Source organism: Artemia franciscana, chromosome 1 (genome assembly GCF_032884065.1).
Source record: "Artemia franciscana chromosome 1, ASM3288406v1, whole genome shotgun sequence".
NCBI lineage: Eukaryota > Metazoa > Arthropoda > Branchiopoda > Anostraca > Artemiidae > Artemia > Artemia franciscana.
In genome coordinates, this window is record NC_088863.1 from 43,314,615 (window position 1) to 43,331,030 (window position 16,416).

General features: G+C 36.2%; 1 protein-coding gene across 3 annotated transcripts in view; it reads left to right on the forward strand.

Moving 5' to 3' along the window:
• LOC136029996 (peroxisomal targeting signal 1 receptor-like) overlaps positions 1 to 16,416 on the forward strand; it is a 113,328-nt gene that overhangs the window by 81,652 nt on the left and 15,260 nt on the right. For all 3 annotated transcript variants that reach the window (XM_065708614.1, XM_065708604.1, XM_065708595.1), the window contains exon 5: positions 8,968 to 9,136. In XM_065708614.1, coding sequence (XP_065564686.1) covers positions 8,968 to 9,136 — 169 coding nt within the window. The remainder of the gene's footprint in view (positions 1 to 8,967; positions 9,137 to 16,416) is intronic.

Here is a 16,416-nt window from a genome sequence, read left to right on the forward strand (position 1 = left end):
TTGGGACGAAGGTTCTTCTCCGCAGTAGCATTAAGGGTAACAGTGAGGGATAGGGGGAGATGGTCGTAATCACGCTCATCCTGATCAACATGGACTTCGCCACAGATGAGACCAGAAGAAACGATACAATGGTCAATGTCTGAAAGTGAGCCACTATTATGGATATAGGAATGGGAGGCATCTTTCTTCAAAATTTTGTAACTATTCGGTAAGGAATCTAACAGAAGCTCAGTCCGCACTGATGAAGAGTGAATGTTACAGTTCAGATCACCGATTAATAACCAATCCAGTCCACTACTCTCAATGCCATTCAAAAGACTTTTTATTAATGCGCAAAATTTTGTAAATTTAGTTAAACTTCGGAGGGATTTCTGGTCGCAGGGGAGATAAACATTAATGAGGACAAGGTTGGCAAGACGAATAGCAATATAACAATCACTCTCGTGATAGCATAAAGGGGGTGGTGAAAACAGCGTCTTTTTTATTAAACATGCTAGGCCACCTGATGGTCTGCCAGAGGTTTTGCGTGCACTTTTAGAAAAAACTGAGTGTTCGTTACTTCTCTGTAGGGAGTTTAAGCTCACTAAAGGTAGGAGATGCTCCTGGAGGAATAAAACATCAAAATTTTCTAATTTCTGATCTAAAGAAACGTCTTTATCCTTAGTACCGTTAATATTGAACGAACATATAGTGAAATTAGTCTTAGCACTCATTTTCTAGTATAGGACGATCGTTTCGACAGAAGTTCACGAAGAATTCGGCATTTCATTGAAAATGACACATGATTGCCTTGACAGTTCGCACATTTTGGTGTAGCCTTGCATGGAGAATCAGGCGAGGATTCATGTTGCCCTGCGCAACGGGAGCAGCATTTTTCTTTATTACAATTTGATTTTAAGTGATTTGGTGATTGGCAATTATAACAGCATTTGGGTGGGCGTTGGTATTCGTAAACTCGATATATCTCATACCCAATCTTTATACCAAGTCGAAGTGCATTAGCCAGCGCAACAGCGTTTTCAAAAAACACTCTAACAGCCAAAGAATTGCCTATTCGCTTCGTATGAGTAATATTATTGCAATCAATTAACATGTCCTCATCAAAATTGGTCGGTATACCTTTAATGATTCCAATATATTTCGTTTCTTTTACTTTGACGTCACAATCTCTCATTACATTTGGAACGGCATTGCAAAAGTTCCTTGCAGCAATCTTGTCAATTCGTACCACTAGCTTATCGCCAGAGGGCTTAATGCTGTGAATACATTCATGACCTGGAATAGAGTCTATTATTTCGCGACGCTTGGCAGGATTATCTAATTCTGATGGGACTTTAGAAATAACAACGGTCGTCAGATCGGGATTCAATGACTGAGCGCCAGGGCTGCTAAGAGGGGGGAATTTAAGATCATACGACGAAATCTTCTCACGGATTTGCTTAAGTTCCGAATCAATGCTTACAAGCTTTGAGGCGAAGCTAGAATAAGCCACAGCAGGAATAACAGGAACCTCGGTAGGTAAAATAATCACGTATGTAGGCAAAGGCAAATTTTCGCTGTCGCATTTCTGGAAGATTTCCATCATGTCCTTAATGTGACGGTAATTAGCTTGATCGCCTTGGCGTCTTTGCACACGTTCACCCTCGTAAACATGAGACCAAAGTTCTATTTTAGCCGCCATAATAGACTTCTCATCGAAAAACCCAACAGCATGGTTAGCAACAACTTCATCACTTACTCCTTTTTTAAGATTTGATTGCACGAAATTCAACACCGACGAATGTACATATTCCGTCATAATGGTATAACCAACAAATATGGACAATTAGCCAAAGTCCAAAATCAAATCAAATTATTACTCACCATGCTGTCAAACAGCTAACATCCGATAAAATTAGTTTCAACATAATCCTTTTCAAAGTAACTGAATTCGTTATTTTCGTCACACTAAAGTAGACCGGTTTTACTCACAGTTCATAAATATCCAATGTGGAAGATGGGTGGAATAATTTTATAAGAAACAATTTGTGAAGTTTCCGATGAAAGGAATAAACTTAAGAACGCAGCTTTAGAGCTTTATGTTCAATATAGAGAAGAAGGGGCTTATACAAGAATAATCTGAGCGAAAGTTAATATGAAAACAAGAGGAATGCGAAGAAAGTGAAGAATACATTAAGATATAAACTACGGAGATGTGAAGTGGAGGCCATTGATAAAACTGCCAAGGACCTTGAAGATGCAGCTAGACGGCATAGTAGTAAAATATTGTACTAACAGGCTATTAAATTGAGAGGGAAAAGTCAATCCGGATGTGTCCCAGTTAAAAATAGGAACGGGGCCGCAGCTAGTTATAACGAAAGACTTAAAGAGAAATGGGCATAACATTTAAAGAACTTGCTAAACCGAGATAGAGTTGAAGAAAAGTTATAGAGGAGTGGGTTATGGAGAGTTTTGATGAAAAATGAAAGAGTTTTGTTGTACCTTGGATGTGACAGAAAATTTGTTTTGTCAAGAAGAATTAACGACAGTACTAATTGGATTAAAAAATAATAAGGCCCCAGGTGCTGATATTGTGGTAAATGAGTTTCTTAAATATGGTGGATCTGAAGTTAAAATTAAGTTACAGATGATTACGAATTATGAATTTTGAAACGGGGAAAGTTTTCCAATTTAGGGAAACCCAAGAAAGGTGATAAGAGTGACTGTGGTAGTTATTTTTGTAGGTAGAAAATTCCTTAGTAATATGATACTTTTTAGGCTGAGAGATGGTGTAGACAATGTTGTATAAAAAGAACAGTGCGGTTTAAGAAAGGGTAGAGGATGTGTCGACCAAATTTTCACTCTTAGGTTAATAATTGAGAAGTGCCTTAGCTATCAAATGCTCTTGGTAGTCAGTTTTATAGATTTTGAGGAATCTTTTAAATTGTATGGTGACGCAGAGCACCATCATGGGAGGATCCTCTACAGGAGGACAACTGCGGCATTGCGTAAGATCTAGATCTACGGACAACGGCCTCTGCAAAGGGCTTCCCCGACCCTTTTGGGATACCTGCAAGATTGGGGACCTTTCGGTCAACTCTGTTCCCACTTGGAGAGTGGCGCCCTTCGAGGAAGTTATAGCCTAGTAAACGACACAGCATTCGCACGGGATACTGATTAATATATAATTCTTCTGGACTTGGTCTTTTTTAACGGGTGTTTTCGGGCTGAAAAAACCTCTTCCTAGCTAATTTGTCTACTATGGATTGCCTCCCAGTAGTAGCATAATATTTGTAGGCATGAATATATAATTAGTCGAAGTTAATAGGCTTGGGACTGTCTGTGCAGGATTTCGACTATTGTTGATAGAAGAGGATCGCCAAGTGCTGAGAATCATGTTGTGACCAAGATGGGCCCAGGATTGCACAAAGCCTCCATTCATACTGGAGGTACCAGGACTTCTTGCTGTCCAGTTTTAAGCCGGCTTAAGTGCTTTGATTTAGACTAGAGAAGATTTGTTTATTCCCATCTTGCACTGGTATACGGGATCTTTGCTTTTCTTGAGGCGAAAATAGTTTCAGTGATTTAAAAAACTTGAAAATTGGAACTAGAAATGTTCCGACGTTAAAAATGACTATCTTACCGACATTTTTACTGACGACTTCAAACGATTCGAACTGGACTTATTAGGAGTTAGAGAAACTCTGATCCCAGGGGTAGGAAGCATGAAATTAGGTGATAAAAAATTGGTTTACTCAAGCAGGAAGGATGGAATGCATAGACAGGGAGTAGGGCTCATGATGAATAAGGAAGCTGCTGAGTTTTGTTTTGGCTGGGAAGGTATTAACAATAGAATACTAATTGCTCATTTTATTACTAAGAATTTCAGGGTATCAGTTATGGTAGTATATGCCCCTGTTGAACAAACTGACGGAGAAACTAGTGATTGAGCTGAATTTTACTCACAATTACAGGAGCAAAAAGACAGGGTCCCAGGTAGAAATATGGTGTTTTTACTAGGAGATTTTAACGCGCGGGTCGGTAGAAATAGGGATAGATGGTATCCTAGCCTAGGTAGATTTGGTGTAGAAAAAGAAATCAGTAATGGCTGCATACTTTTGCAATTTTGTAAGTATAACAATCTAGTTACAACCAATACGGTATTTTGCCATAAAATGACCCATAATTTGACATGGTATTCACATGATGGTAAGACAGCAAACCTTGTGATTATGTTATAGTAAACCAAAGGTGGACAGGATCAGTACAAGATACTAGAATATATTTGAGTGCTGGTATTGATGTTAAAGTAAAGACCATCATTTAGTAGTGTCTAGGGTTATTTTAAAGCTGAGATTTCGGAAAGGTATTACCTCCGGTGAAGTTATGATGTTGGTAGACTCCAGTATGAGAATTTTGAGAAACTTTTCCAGGAACAGTTGAATACTAAACGGTGAGAGTCTAAAATTTGACAGTTTGGAAGATGGTTGGAATAGTTTTAGAAAAGCAATTTGTGAAATTGCTAATGGTGTCTTAGAAAATAAAGTTAAGATTGCAGCTTGGACTATTAGTGAAAAAGCTTTATATTTAAGAGAGGAGAAGGAGTTTGCACAAGAATTATCTGACTGATAGATCTTATGAAAACAAAATGTATATATAGAAAGTTGAGAAAGAACTAAAATATGATCTAAGGAGGTGTGAAGGGGAGGCCGTAATATTTAGATTAATTAATTATTAGACTAATTAATACTAGTATTATAAATAATAATTTATCGTTATTAGATTAATATTTTAGAGGAAATAATTTTCTTTGAGAATTGAAGATAAATTGTTTTGCCCCTTCACAACGCACAACTCAAAGTCGCCCAGTCCCCCTCCTAACAAACTATCATTAAAACTTCCAAGTTGTTTTTCCAGGTGTGAGACAAAAAATTAGAATTTTCCAAAATTATAATTTTGACAATACTCATCAATCAAAGAGAAGAGATCCACCCTCCCTTTTGATAGGCTTGTCTATTCATCTGCAGGATATAAATTCCTCCCAAAAACAGTAGCTTTATCCAAAAATGACTATATTTTCTAAGAATCTTGATATCCGTTCGAACCCGTGTATCCAACATCGTGAGTCTAATGCGCTAACATCGAGAGAGTCATCCTTGAAATGTGGTTTTACACCTCTGTTGCTTTAATAGATGCAAATAAGCAGGTTTCCCCCTGAGGGAGTTTTCTTAAGAATTAACAACGTTGTCAAATGTATAAAGTAGATTGGAGTTTCTTCGATCCTAAGTCAAGGGATCATAATTTGTTGTTTGTTGAAAATGGCCAATATGAACCATATTGAATTATGTAAAAATTTGACCTATATGAACTATGGTCAGGTTCAGCAAAGAGATAAGCATACAGGTTATATTACAGAACTAAAGTTTGGGAACAATAGCATTTTCATATACTATACAATATATCTACAAAAAAGTGGGCGAAACGCCCATAACATGAAGTAATAAGAGAAAAAAAAGAAAAAAAAGCTATAAATAAATACAAATAACACCAATAAACAGTTAAATAAGTAATGCTGATCATGGATGAGATACTATCAACATAGAAGAACGGAAATCTTGCAGCCTTTTATCAATTTTATAAATAAAGATTTTATTTATCTATGTGTTTAATATTAGATACAATTGAAGCATAAGCAATTCCCCGTTTTTTCTTCAAGTTTTCCAGGGATAATTTCACAGTTTCTTTCATATTTTTTCCAATAGGCATTACAAGGTAATCTAATTTTTGAGAAAGGGGGACTTGAGCATTAGCTAAAGATAAAAAAGAATAGGGCCATTTGTCTTTTTAAAATTGAAAGCGCTACAACAGCAGTTTTTTCTACATTGAAAGAAAACCCAATGTCTTTATATTCATTGTAAAGTTGATTTAACACGTTTTCACGTCTACTAAAAGTACGGCTTAGATTCAAAACGTCATCTGCAAAACTTATGAAAGACAGGTTAAATCCATGATGAATACAACTAAAATTAACAGAATCTTGGGCATTTAAAACAGAGTTATTAAATAAAGAAGGTGAGGTGAGGCCACCTTGACGAACCCCTTTCAAAATATCAAAAAGGGACGATCCCCCCTTTAACTTTTGCCTTAAGGTGATGGTACATATACAAAAGACACTTTACTATACAAAAATTTACCCCTCTTTTATACGCTTCAAGTAAAACTTGGGAAAAAATGCAAGAGTCGAAAGCTCGAGCAACATCTAAAGCGCAAAGGATAATATGGGATATACTTCTTTCTGCATCATCAAGAACATTCATTAAAGCAAAAAGGACATGTTCCCGGCTAATACCTTTTTGGTAACCAAACTGTTGTGGTGGGCCATAACATTTAAAAATAATTTCATCCAAAATAACTGACTCAAATAATTTAAAAATAGTAGGCTACTAGAAACTGTTATAGGGTTCGAACGAATTACACACAGTAAAATCCTTTTTGCCTTTTTTTTCGGGATAGGGGTATTTTGACCAACTATAAATTGATAAGGAACAACTCTGTTTTCAGTACAACTCTGTTTTCAGTACTGTTTTCAGTTTGAAAAAGTAGAGATAAATGATTAAAAACAAAAGCACTTGCATAATCAAAATATCTGGCAGTAATTCCATCAACTCCCGCGGAATTTCTTTTCTTCAATTTTTTTTTTTTACAATAAAACGATACATCAGTTGGGTTAATTATAAATGTCGAAGGTTCGTGTTTTTTTAGACAAGCACCTAGTTCTTTTTCAAATTTTGATTGAAGAGCAGGATCGGGAGAAGAAAACTCATGCTTATTATAATTTATTCACTACGGCTCAAGAATATTATTTGCACAAATGTGTTCACAATGGCGTTCAAATTTTTTCTAGAGCTTCGAAGGGTTCTCTGCAATTTTATGAGCGTTTTTCCCAAAGATCAGCCTTATATTTTCTTAACACTAGCAAAAAAACGTTTAGAACGTAGCAGCAAACCATTAATATTCCCAGACTTCGGCCTGTCGCAATCCTTCCGAAAATTCAGCCAAATTTTAGAAGCCTCGCACGCAGAAATAAGGGAAATATTTTTTGACCAACCCTGAACTTGATATTATTTCCTAAAATGCTTGCACGGGACAACGGAAGCTTCAGCATACTTTAATGCATGGTTAGTTTCTGCTAGATAGGTATATATATATATATATATATATATATATATATATATATATATATATATATATATATATATATATATATATATATATATATATATATATATATCATGAAAAGAGAAATCACCAATGCAACAGCACAAACACAAAAAAAAAGAGACAGAAGGAGAAAAGGAAGACTGTTTTCCTAAATTAGTGATTAATATAGACCAGCACTTGAATGAGGCCTTAACCCTACTCATCCATACAATCACATAGGTCAAACAACATAGCCACACACAATCAACCATAAAGAATAATCCATGGACAGGCAGTCATGTCGTCAATAAGTATAAGTCGTCATTTACCAAACAATAGAAAAAATAATATAGACAAATAATTCAGAGGCAACACCCAACATAAGGGCTCATCAGGAGAATACACTGGCCTATATAGGGTTTCGCCACTCTAAATTCTCTACCCAGCACAGTGTTGTGGCTACCACAGAATATCCATGGCATCCCCGCGTCAGATATCACCCCCAAAATACATGCTTATGAAAGAAAAAAAACAGCAAATGTAAAACAACCAAATAAAACCAAAACAAGCTTATCCTGTTAATATATTCCTCCCTTTAGCAACAATAGGTAAACTAAATATTATAAATTTTACCAAATCACAAATATTAACACATTGCAAAAAACCTGACTGAACTAAACAATTATAGAATTCATCTTTACCATGTGGCTAATTTTTAAGAAAATCCGCTCAATTAGAAACACAATTCAAAATAAATGGCGCTGCGACAACATTTCTCGAACCTCCGAAATTAGTTGAAATTAGTTGATATTTATTTAAAAGTTCGTTATAATGAAAACTAAATTTTTTAAATTGCCAAGTTAATTTATTTGCAGAAAAACCTCTTGATATCAATTTTTGGCTTAAGATTTTACATCTATTTTTAAAATCAATATAATTCCTACAAATCCTTGCATAACGAAGTAACTGTGAGAAAAACGCTGAATATGTGATATTTGAGTGTATATTACTTTCAGGGAATGGGAAACTAATCACTTCAAAATCAAAATCATCCGTTTTATTATACATTTTAAAACTTAATTTATTATTATCACAAATATTGATATTTAAATCTAAGAAATGATCTTCATGACCAGCGCCATGACTAGGCTCAAGAATAAGCTCTGATGGATATATATTTTTAGAAATATCAATGAAATCCTTACAATTTAAGACCAAAATATCATCTAAATATTTTTTATTATTTTACAAAGCATGTTTTAAATTAATTGGATTATTCTTATCCATCATATATTTATATTCTAGTTGACTTAAAAACAAGTCAGCTATAAATGGGCTGGCATCCCCCCCCATGGGAATTCCCACAATTTGCTTGTACAAATCACCCCTATATATTGTTTTTTACTCAAAGAGAATTTCCTGATTTTACATCTCGCTTTTCTATCACATACTCTCTTTTGAATTCCAGAGGAAAAGTGCAATTTTTTCTCCTGAAATCCTTATTTTTGCCTCAGTCTACTGAAGTTGGCCCTCGTTGTCCTCATCCATAGAACGTCCCTGATAATAACGGTGATACCGTCATAAAATCTTTATTGAGAACTTTTCCTTATATAGAGACGCATTTTGGAATCACAGAGGAATTCTTAACTGAAATTGACGCAGAGAACCCCCCCCCCTTTATTCGACATAAAAATAGAGTAAAAAAACTTTTTTTTTACTCTCCCGAATTTTCAAGTCACTTACTACTTTTTGAATAATTCTTTAGTCTCATTAGGTGTATATTTTCAGAGAGTTATACGGTAGATTGCAGGACATGTACACAGAAGCCGCCCGATTAATGCTCAACAATGAAATAGATGCTGATGTACAAGAAGGCCTGGGAGTTCTACTGAATCTCACCTGTGAATATAAGAAAGCAGCAGATTGTTTTCGAGCTGCTTTGACTGTTAGACCTAACGTGAGTTATTAGAGAAATTATTTAATATTTGAGCGGCTTTGCCGTACATGTTGCTAAAGTATTTTAAAATAATACGAGGAAAGTAGGAGATGATACCTGTCTCAAATGTACAACATAAAAGAAAAAAAGGAAGAATGTTTTGTGTTTTCATGCCTGCATTCAGTTAGGGCTAAGAGTTCTGCTGAATCTGGCCAACTCTTATTAAGGCGGTGATTAAGTGAACTGATGGAACTCGAAAATCCCATGTTAAATTGAAAATTTATATTTAAAAAGTACTCAAGTATTGATTGGCGGAAGATGCCGCTTTTAATATCAGGCCATAGCTTCTTGAAGATGCTACAAAATGTTTGAAAGGATTTTGTTCTATTTCCTCTAATTGCTTAGAAATCTTAGAAAATGTCTAGGTCTTTTTCACAAGTGTACTCTATGAAGGATATTGCTTTTGGAACAAAATCGGTACTATAATGAGCAGAAGACAATAACCTATAAGATGATTGGAACCATTTTTTGATGTATTTTCCTGTTTTCTAACAGTCCCCTAGAATATTTTCAGCTACCTGAAATTTTTACAAGTCGGTTGCTAGAAAGAATCTTTTCAGATCACCGATAATATCCTCAGAGACCAAAATGACAAGCTGGTATAATCAGCTGCTTGTTAATAGAGGTTGAAATTTTCACAAATTATTTCAATGCAATGAAGTAACCTAGAAATGAGAAATAGCCAGGAGCCTTCAGTAAAGTTGTGCACACAAAGCCGAAATCATGGGGAAAATTAAATCAAAGCGAGGTATGCATCTTAAAAGTGTTGCCACACATGGACAGCGCCTTTGTAAAAAGTATTTAGAGCTTGGTAGATGCAAATATCCAAAATACCTAATAATGCGGTACGCCGAAGAACTAGACAAGTCAAGAGATTTAGGTCAAGCGACACACCTTGAGATGGAGCAGAACCCCCTAGCTTCTTCCCCGTTGCCCTACCGGATCGTGACTGGTGGTAGAAACTTGGATTGCGACGAATTGAAGGATTGCCGACGGATTTTTGATCCTGCATTTTTCATGCGCGATCTGGAGATTAAAGTTTGGAAGCACAGGTGAGCTTTATTTTATACTCTATTTATTAAGCCGAATTCTTATGCGTTTTCATTTAAAATGTTTTTAAAAATCAAAGAAAGATTTTTCTTCTGGGTCTTGATAAAGTTTTCAAAGATTCAAAATTTATTATCAAAACTTATTATTATTTTCAAAGATTCAAAATTTAGTAATTATTTTAGAAAACTGAACCAATTATGCCTTAGACGATGCAGCATGTCAAGTTTAGATACAAATGTTCTAGCCCAAAAAGGAAGAGAGGGAGACGTTTTTTAGAGAAATGGTCAAATAATTATTTTATTAATTAGGTCAAATAAACCAGGACCAAGAGACTGTATTTGCAGGAAAGATAAGAAGTTTTTGTTTGATATACCATAATATGTACTTAATAAGCAGAAGGAAGTAGATATACTGACGATTTACAACAGTAAAAACATTACAGAATAATAATAGTGAAAAACAACACTTTTATTATAATGGTCGATTGTGACAAAATAACAAGAGCTAAGGGCTCATGTAGCACTTGTGACGAGGTCGGAAGAGCCAAGAGCTCATATGGCATGAGCTGTAGCAAAATTTTAAGAATCAACAGATCGCTTTAAAAGGAAAATCAGAGGCTTAATGCCGGTCAGGACTAAAAATAAGAGCTCTGAGTCACAAGGTCCTTCTAAATGTCAAAATCCATTAAGATCCGATCACCCACTCGTAAGATAAAAATACCTCAATTTTTCTATTTTTTCCAAATTAACAACCCGCAGCTCCCCCAAAGACAACGGATCCGTTCCAATTATGTCAATCGTGTATCTATAACTTGTGCTTTTTCTTCCCATCAAGTTTCATCCCGATCTCTCCACTCTAAGCATTTTCCAAGATTTCTGGTTTCCCCGTCCAACTCCCTCCAGTGTCACTGGATCTGATCGGGATTTGAAACCTGTGTTCTAAACAATAAGATCCATCTAAATATCAAATTTCATTAAGATCTGATCAGCCGTTCGCTTATCACCTCCGAACTCCTTCCGTTTTTTTATTTTTTCGTTTTTGAGTAATTTTTTTGAAGCTTGTGTCCTCCAATTTTCACTCGTTATGAATAACATCTAAAAATTTCGCAGTGGAGCGGCATCGACGACTTCGTGTCATTGCTTATAGTTTTTTATTTGTGAATCCTTTTCGTTTTTGGGATTAACGACACTTGTGATAACAAAGGTCCTTGCGCCGGTGGCGTATTTCCACTATTCAGCAATTTGAAATGTCGAACAAAACGAAGAAATGTTTATCGAACGATGGATCGGTTTCGAAGCATGACGACCCAGGGCCTTTACGATTCCGGGACATTTGTTTAAATCCCCGCCCCCGAAAATAAGATCCTGGGAAAGGGTCTATATGTTGGCAAGTTCTTCAGTCTAAAACTTTTGGGAAAGTCTCATTCATTATATTTTATTAAATATATATATTTTTTTTTAGTTGCAAAGACATCAAGGACGTCCCAAATATGATGTTTGAAAAAGAATATCTGCAAGGACTCCGAAGTAGATTTGTATTCAGATGTGAATCCTGCAAAGAGGAGGAGTCAGTATTTACCGAAGCTCCTCCATCACGAAAAAAAGATAAAAATGCACCGCAAGCAGAAAAAACTCCTTGCCGAATATTTATTACAAAATGGAAAAGCAGAAAGAGAGGCAGCTTTGAGAGCTGGAGAAGGGTTCGACCACGAGGGTCTTGTGCAGACAACTGTAATTGTTGATGGAAGTTGGTGCACGCGAAGCTACGGGACTCGTTACAGAGCTTTATCTGGATGTGGTGTGGTGATTGGATACTACTCTAAGAAGCTGCTCCATATTGGCGTTCGAAACAAGTTTTGTGCTATGTGCTTTCGTTACAGAAATTCGGAAAAACCCCATCACAAGTGTTTTTTGAACTGGGATGGACCATCAACAGGAATGGAAGCGGACATAATAGTAGAGGCATTTCGCTTAGCCCCAACAATGCACAAATTAAAATATAAGAGGTTCATTGCTGATGGCGACTCCAACTTGTATAATGAGTTGATCGCTAAGGTTCCATACGGACGGATGATTGAGAAAGTGGAATGCGTAAATCATGCCTGGAAATGCCTTACATCGCGATTGTATAACAAAAGGAAGACTGGTCGCCAAGAATGCTCAAAAAGGCTAACTCCAATAATGATTAAAAAGCTAAGTGGGTACGCCCGGGCAGCGATCATCCGAATTAGCCAAGAAGGCAAAGGCGCAAAAGAATTAATAGAGGCTCTTAATGCCATTCCTCACCATTTCTACAGTGGTGATCACACAAAATGCCCTGGGCTCTGTAAAGACTCAGGTAGCAAAGTGCCTCTTACGGATTGTCCCTCTATGATATTCCTCTGCCATGTTCTACAAGCATTTGAAACTCTAACAAGAAGAGCGCGACTACTGATTGGGAATAATACAAGCAACTTAGCTGAGTAATTTATGAGTATAGTTGCAAAATTAATAGGAGGGAAGCAATTCCTCGTGACTCAAAATGGTCGATATAATTCTCGAGTAGCAGCTGCTGGTGTTAAATATAGTAAAGGAGAGCTAGGAAGGCTTCATATATATAGAAAAATCACAGAAAGGATACCACCTCGAGCGATGACAAAACTTTCAATGAGAAAATCTAGGCTAAGAGCTCTAAAGAAGAGGGCTCGAAAGTCAATGACTTGTCGCAATGAAATACTGAAGCAGAAGAAAGTAAATGAACCTGATGGGAAGTATGGGCCAAACGCAACAACTCCTGATCTTGCAGCTGTTGACTTTAAAATAATGAAGAGTGCCTTTTTACAACGGCTAGAGTGCAGCACTGAACAAATTCAAGAAATAGAAGCTGCGACTCGCCTACAAGGAGAAGACGACGGAAGCTGGTCAGCAGTACGCAGGGACAGAATAACGGCTTCATGGGCCGGAACTATAGCCAAGCGAAGGACGAAGATTGTAACCCCCTTGGTGCAAAAACTTCTTTATGCGCCATCAAAAGTGACTAAAGCAAAGATTTACGGGCATACATTTGAACCAGTAGCTGCAAAAAAGTTTGAAGAATCGACCAGATTTAAAGTGGAGCGATGCGGTTTTTTTGTGCACTATGAGCATGGCTTCATTGGTGCCAGTCCAGATTACTTAGTAATTATGCCGTGCGGAAAAAGAGCACTTTTGGAAATAAAGTGTCCAGAAACTGCGAAAAACATGGAGATAGGCGAGTGGATAAAGAACCGAAAAGAGGCTAAGGCGGACTGTTGCATGGAAGTTGGAAAGAATGGACTGGTCAACCTCAAACGAGGCCACGACTACTTTTACCAAGTACAATGTCAGCTTGAATGTGCTCAGCTAGATACTTGCTTTTTCATGATTTTTACCCAGAAAGACTTCTACATTGAAAAGATAGACCGCGATCCAGACTTTTGGACCGAAAAGATTTTTCCCAAGCTAAAAGGATTCTTCATGGATGCTTTGATCCCAGAGTTCCACGGGGGCTTCCAATACGAGAGCCGTACTTATAAGATTAATGGTCTAGTACCGGTAACAAGAAAATTCATTTTCCTGACATTCTATCCTTCTTTGTATTTATATACTTAATTTTATTATAATTTGAAATAAAATACCTTTGTTTATATTGCTTGTCCTTCAACTTTATCAAACAGTTCGTGGTAACGAACTGTAGTAAAGAGCGACCCGGCTTAATAGTAACCAAAACTCTAAAAAATGGAATTTTGATACCAATAGCTACATCAAAAGAATTGCATTTTCATGCTGATTTCAAATATATAAGCTTCATCAAGTTTCGTCTTACCCATCAAAAGTTACGAGCCTGAGAAAACTTGCTTTATTTTAGAAAATAGGGGGAAACAACCCCTAAAAGTCATAGAATCCTACTGTAGAAGTTCCAAGCTCCTATCTACAAAAATGTGGAATTTTGTATTTTTTGTCAGAAGGCAGATCACAGATGCGTATTTGTTTATTTTTTTTTTCAGGGGTGATCGTATCGACTTAGTGGTCCTAAAATGTTGCAAAAGGGCTCATTCTAACGGAAATGAAAAGTTCTAGTGCCCTTTTTCAGTGACAAAAAAAATCGGAGGGCACCTAGGACCCCGTCCCACGCTAATTATTTTCCCAAAGTCACCGGATCAAAGTTCTGAGATAGCCATTTTATTCAGCGTAGTCGAAGATCTTTATAACTATGTCTTTTGGGACGACTTACTCCCCCACAGTCCCCGTGGGAGGGGCTACAAGTTACAAATACTGACCAGTGATTACATATAGTAATGATTATTGGGAAGTGTACAGGCGTTTTCAGGGGCGTTTTCATTTGGTTGGGGGCAGGGGTTGAGAAGAGAGGGGTATGCTGGGGGAACTATTCCTGGAGGAATTTGTCATGGGGAAGAAAATTTCCATGAAGGGAGCGCAAGATTTTCTAGTATTATTTAAAAAAACAATGAAAAAATAAATATGACAAAGTTTTTTCAACTGAAAGTAAGGAGCAGCATTAAAACTTAAAAGGAACAGAAATTATTACGCATATGAGGGGCTTACCTCCTCCTAATACCTCGCTCTTTACGCTTAAGTGTTTTTATAAATTTCAATTATTTATTCTACGGCTTTTGTGATTCAGGGGTCATTCTTATGAAATCGGGACAAAATTTAAGCTTTAGCGTGGAGAGCAAGGTACTGACGAGGGGGTGAACCCCCTCATATATGTAATAAAAATATGAGAATACAGAAGTTCCTTACTTAAGCTAATTTGTAAGTTACGTATATATTTAACTAATAAAATTTATTTTTACTAATAAAAAAATTCTTAAAAAATAAAAAGTTCTAGTTGCCTTTATAGGTAACCAAATAATCGGAGGGCAACTAGACTTCCTTCCCCGCTCCTTTTTTTCTCAAAATCATTCGATCAAAACTATAAGAAAGCCATTTAGTCAAGCTTTGCAAGACGCAGCCAAATATATTAATATTTGTCGGCTGAAGTATCTCACCAAAGGAAGCTGTCAATCAAAACCTTTCACAAGACTTGATAATTGGTGCTATTTGAAGTTTTGACAATCGGCGGTCTCTAGAGAATTAAAAGACGAAAGGCTACCCTAACTTCAATTTTGAAGCTCGATGTTTTCAAGTTCACTTAATCACGGCCTTAAGAAACATACTGCGTTATTTTACTTCAAATTCTGTGAAAATAAGAAGGCAACTGGTCATTTTTGTGCTGCTCTGACTTATATACCTGAGCCCTGTTCCATTCAACAATGTTCTATCCTTTGCAACATCGATATTGTAGACAGTTTTATTGCACTAGTTTGGTCGACGGAGAAACACATAGTGAGCATCTGTTTTGGCGAGATTACAAGCAACATGTATCGTAGTGTTATTTTATTCAGTTTTGTAGAAGTTCATGGGGTAGAAGGATGGTCGTTGTTTATTCATCTCTGTATAAAATAGAGGGAGTGTATTTTTTTATTGTGTGATTTTGATGTAGTGGTAATAACTGTTTCAAAATATTTATATTTTTAAAATATTTAGGAATTTAAAAGTGTTTCTTTAGTTTTAAGGTTCAGCAAAATATTCCTACTGCTCTGACTTAAAATACCGACTTTCTCCATTCCAATCTTAGATTGTCTGCTAAGTGTAGTGTTCCTCTCTCGACAAAAAAAGCTTTTTCTTTGAGCAAAAGACGGCATTTACTTTGGTATATTGTCATTACATACAAGTCGGATGTCTGAATTCGAAATCATTCCAAGTCGATTGCACATGTTCTCTGATTTGTCGCACGAGGCTCTAACCATTGGAGCCTGAATATAATATTATCTCTTCAAGGGATTGTTTTTTTTTTTTTTTTTTTTTTTTTTTTTTTTTTTTTTTTTTTTTTTTTTAATCCAAATAGCTTTCATGTGTATATTGTTGACATATAGTTAAAAACAAGAGCGAAAGTGAGGGTTTCACTGCACTTTAAGCGCAAATTATCTCTAATATACGAAAACAAATTATTTCCAGAATGCCTTTTACTCTCGATAATGAATACGTGCCTGTGCCTAATAATACAAATATTACATCGACTGATTTTTGTAATTTGAGTTACTAAAGGTCCTTTAGTAAAGGATAATCTTTTAATTTTTTTACGAAGGTGAAAACATAGTATCGCGAGGAAAAGGCTTCCAAAGAAAAGCC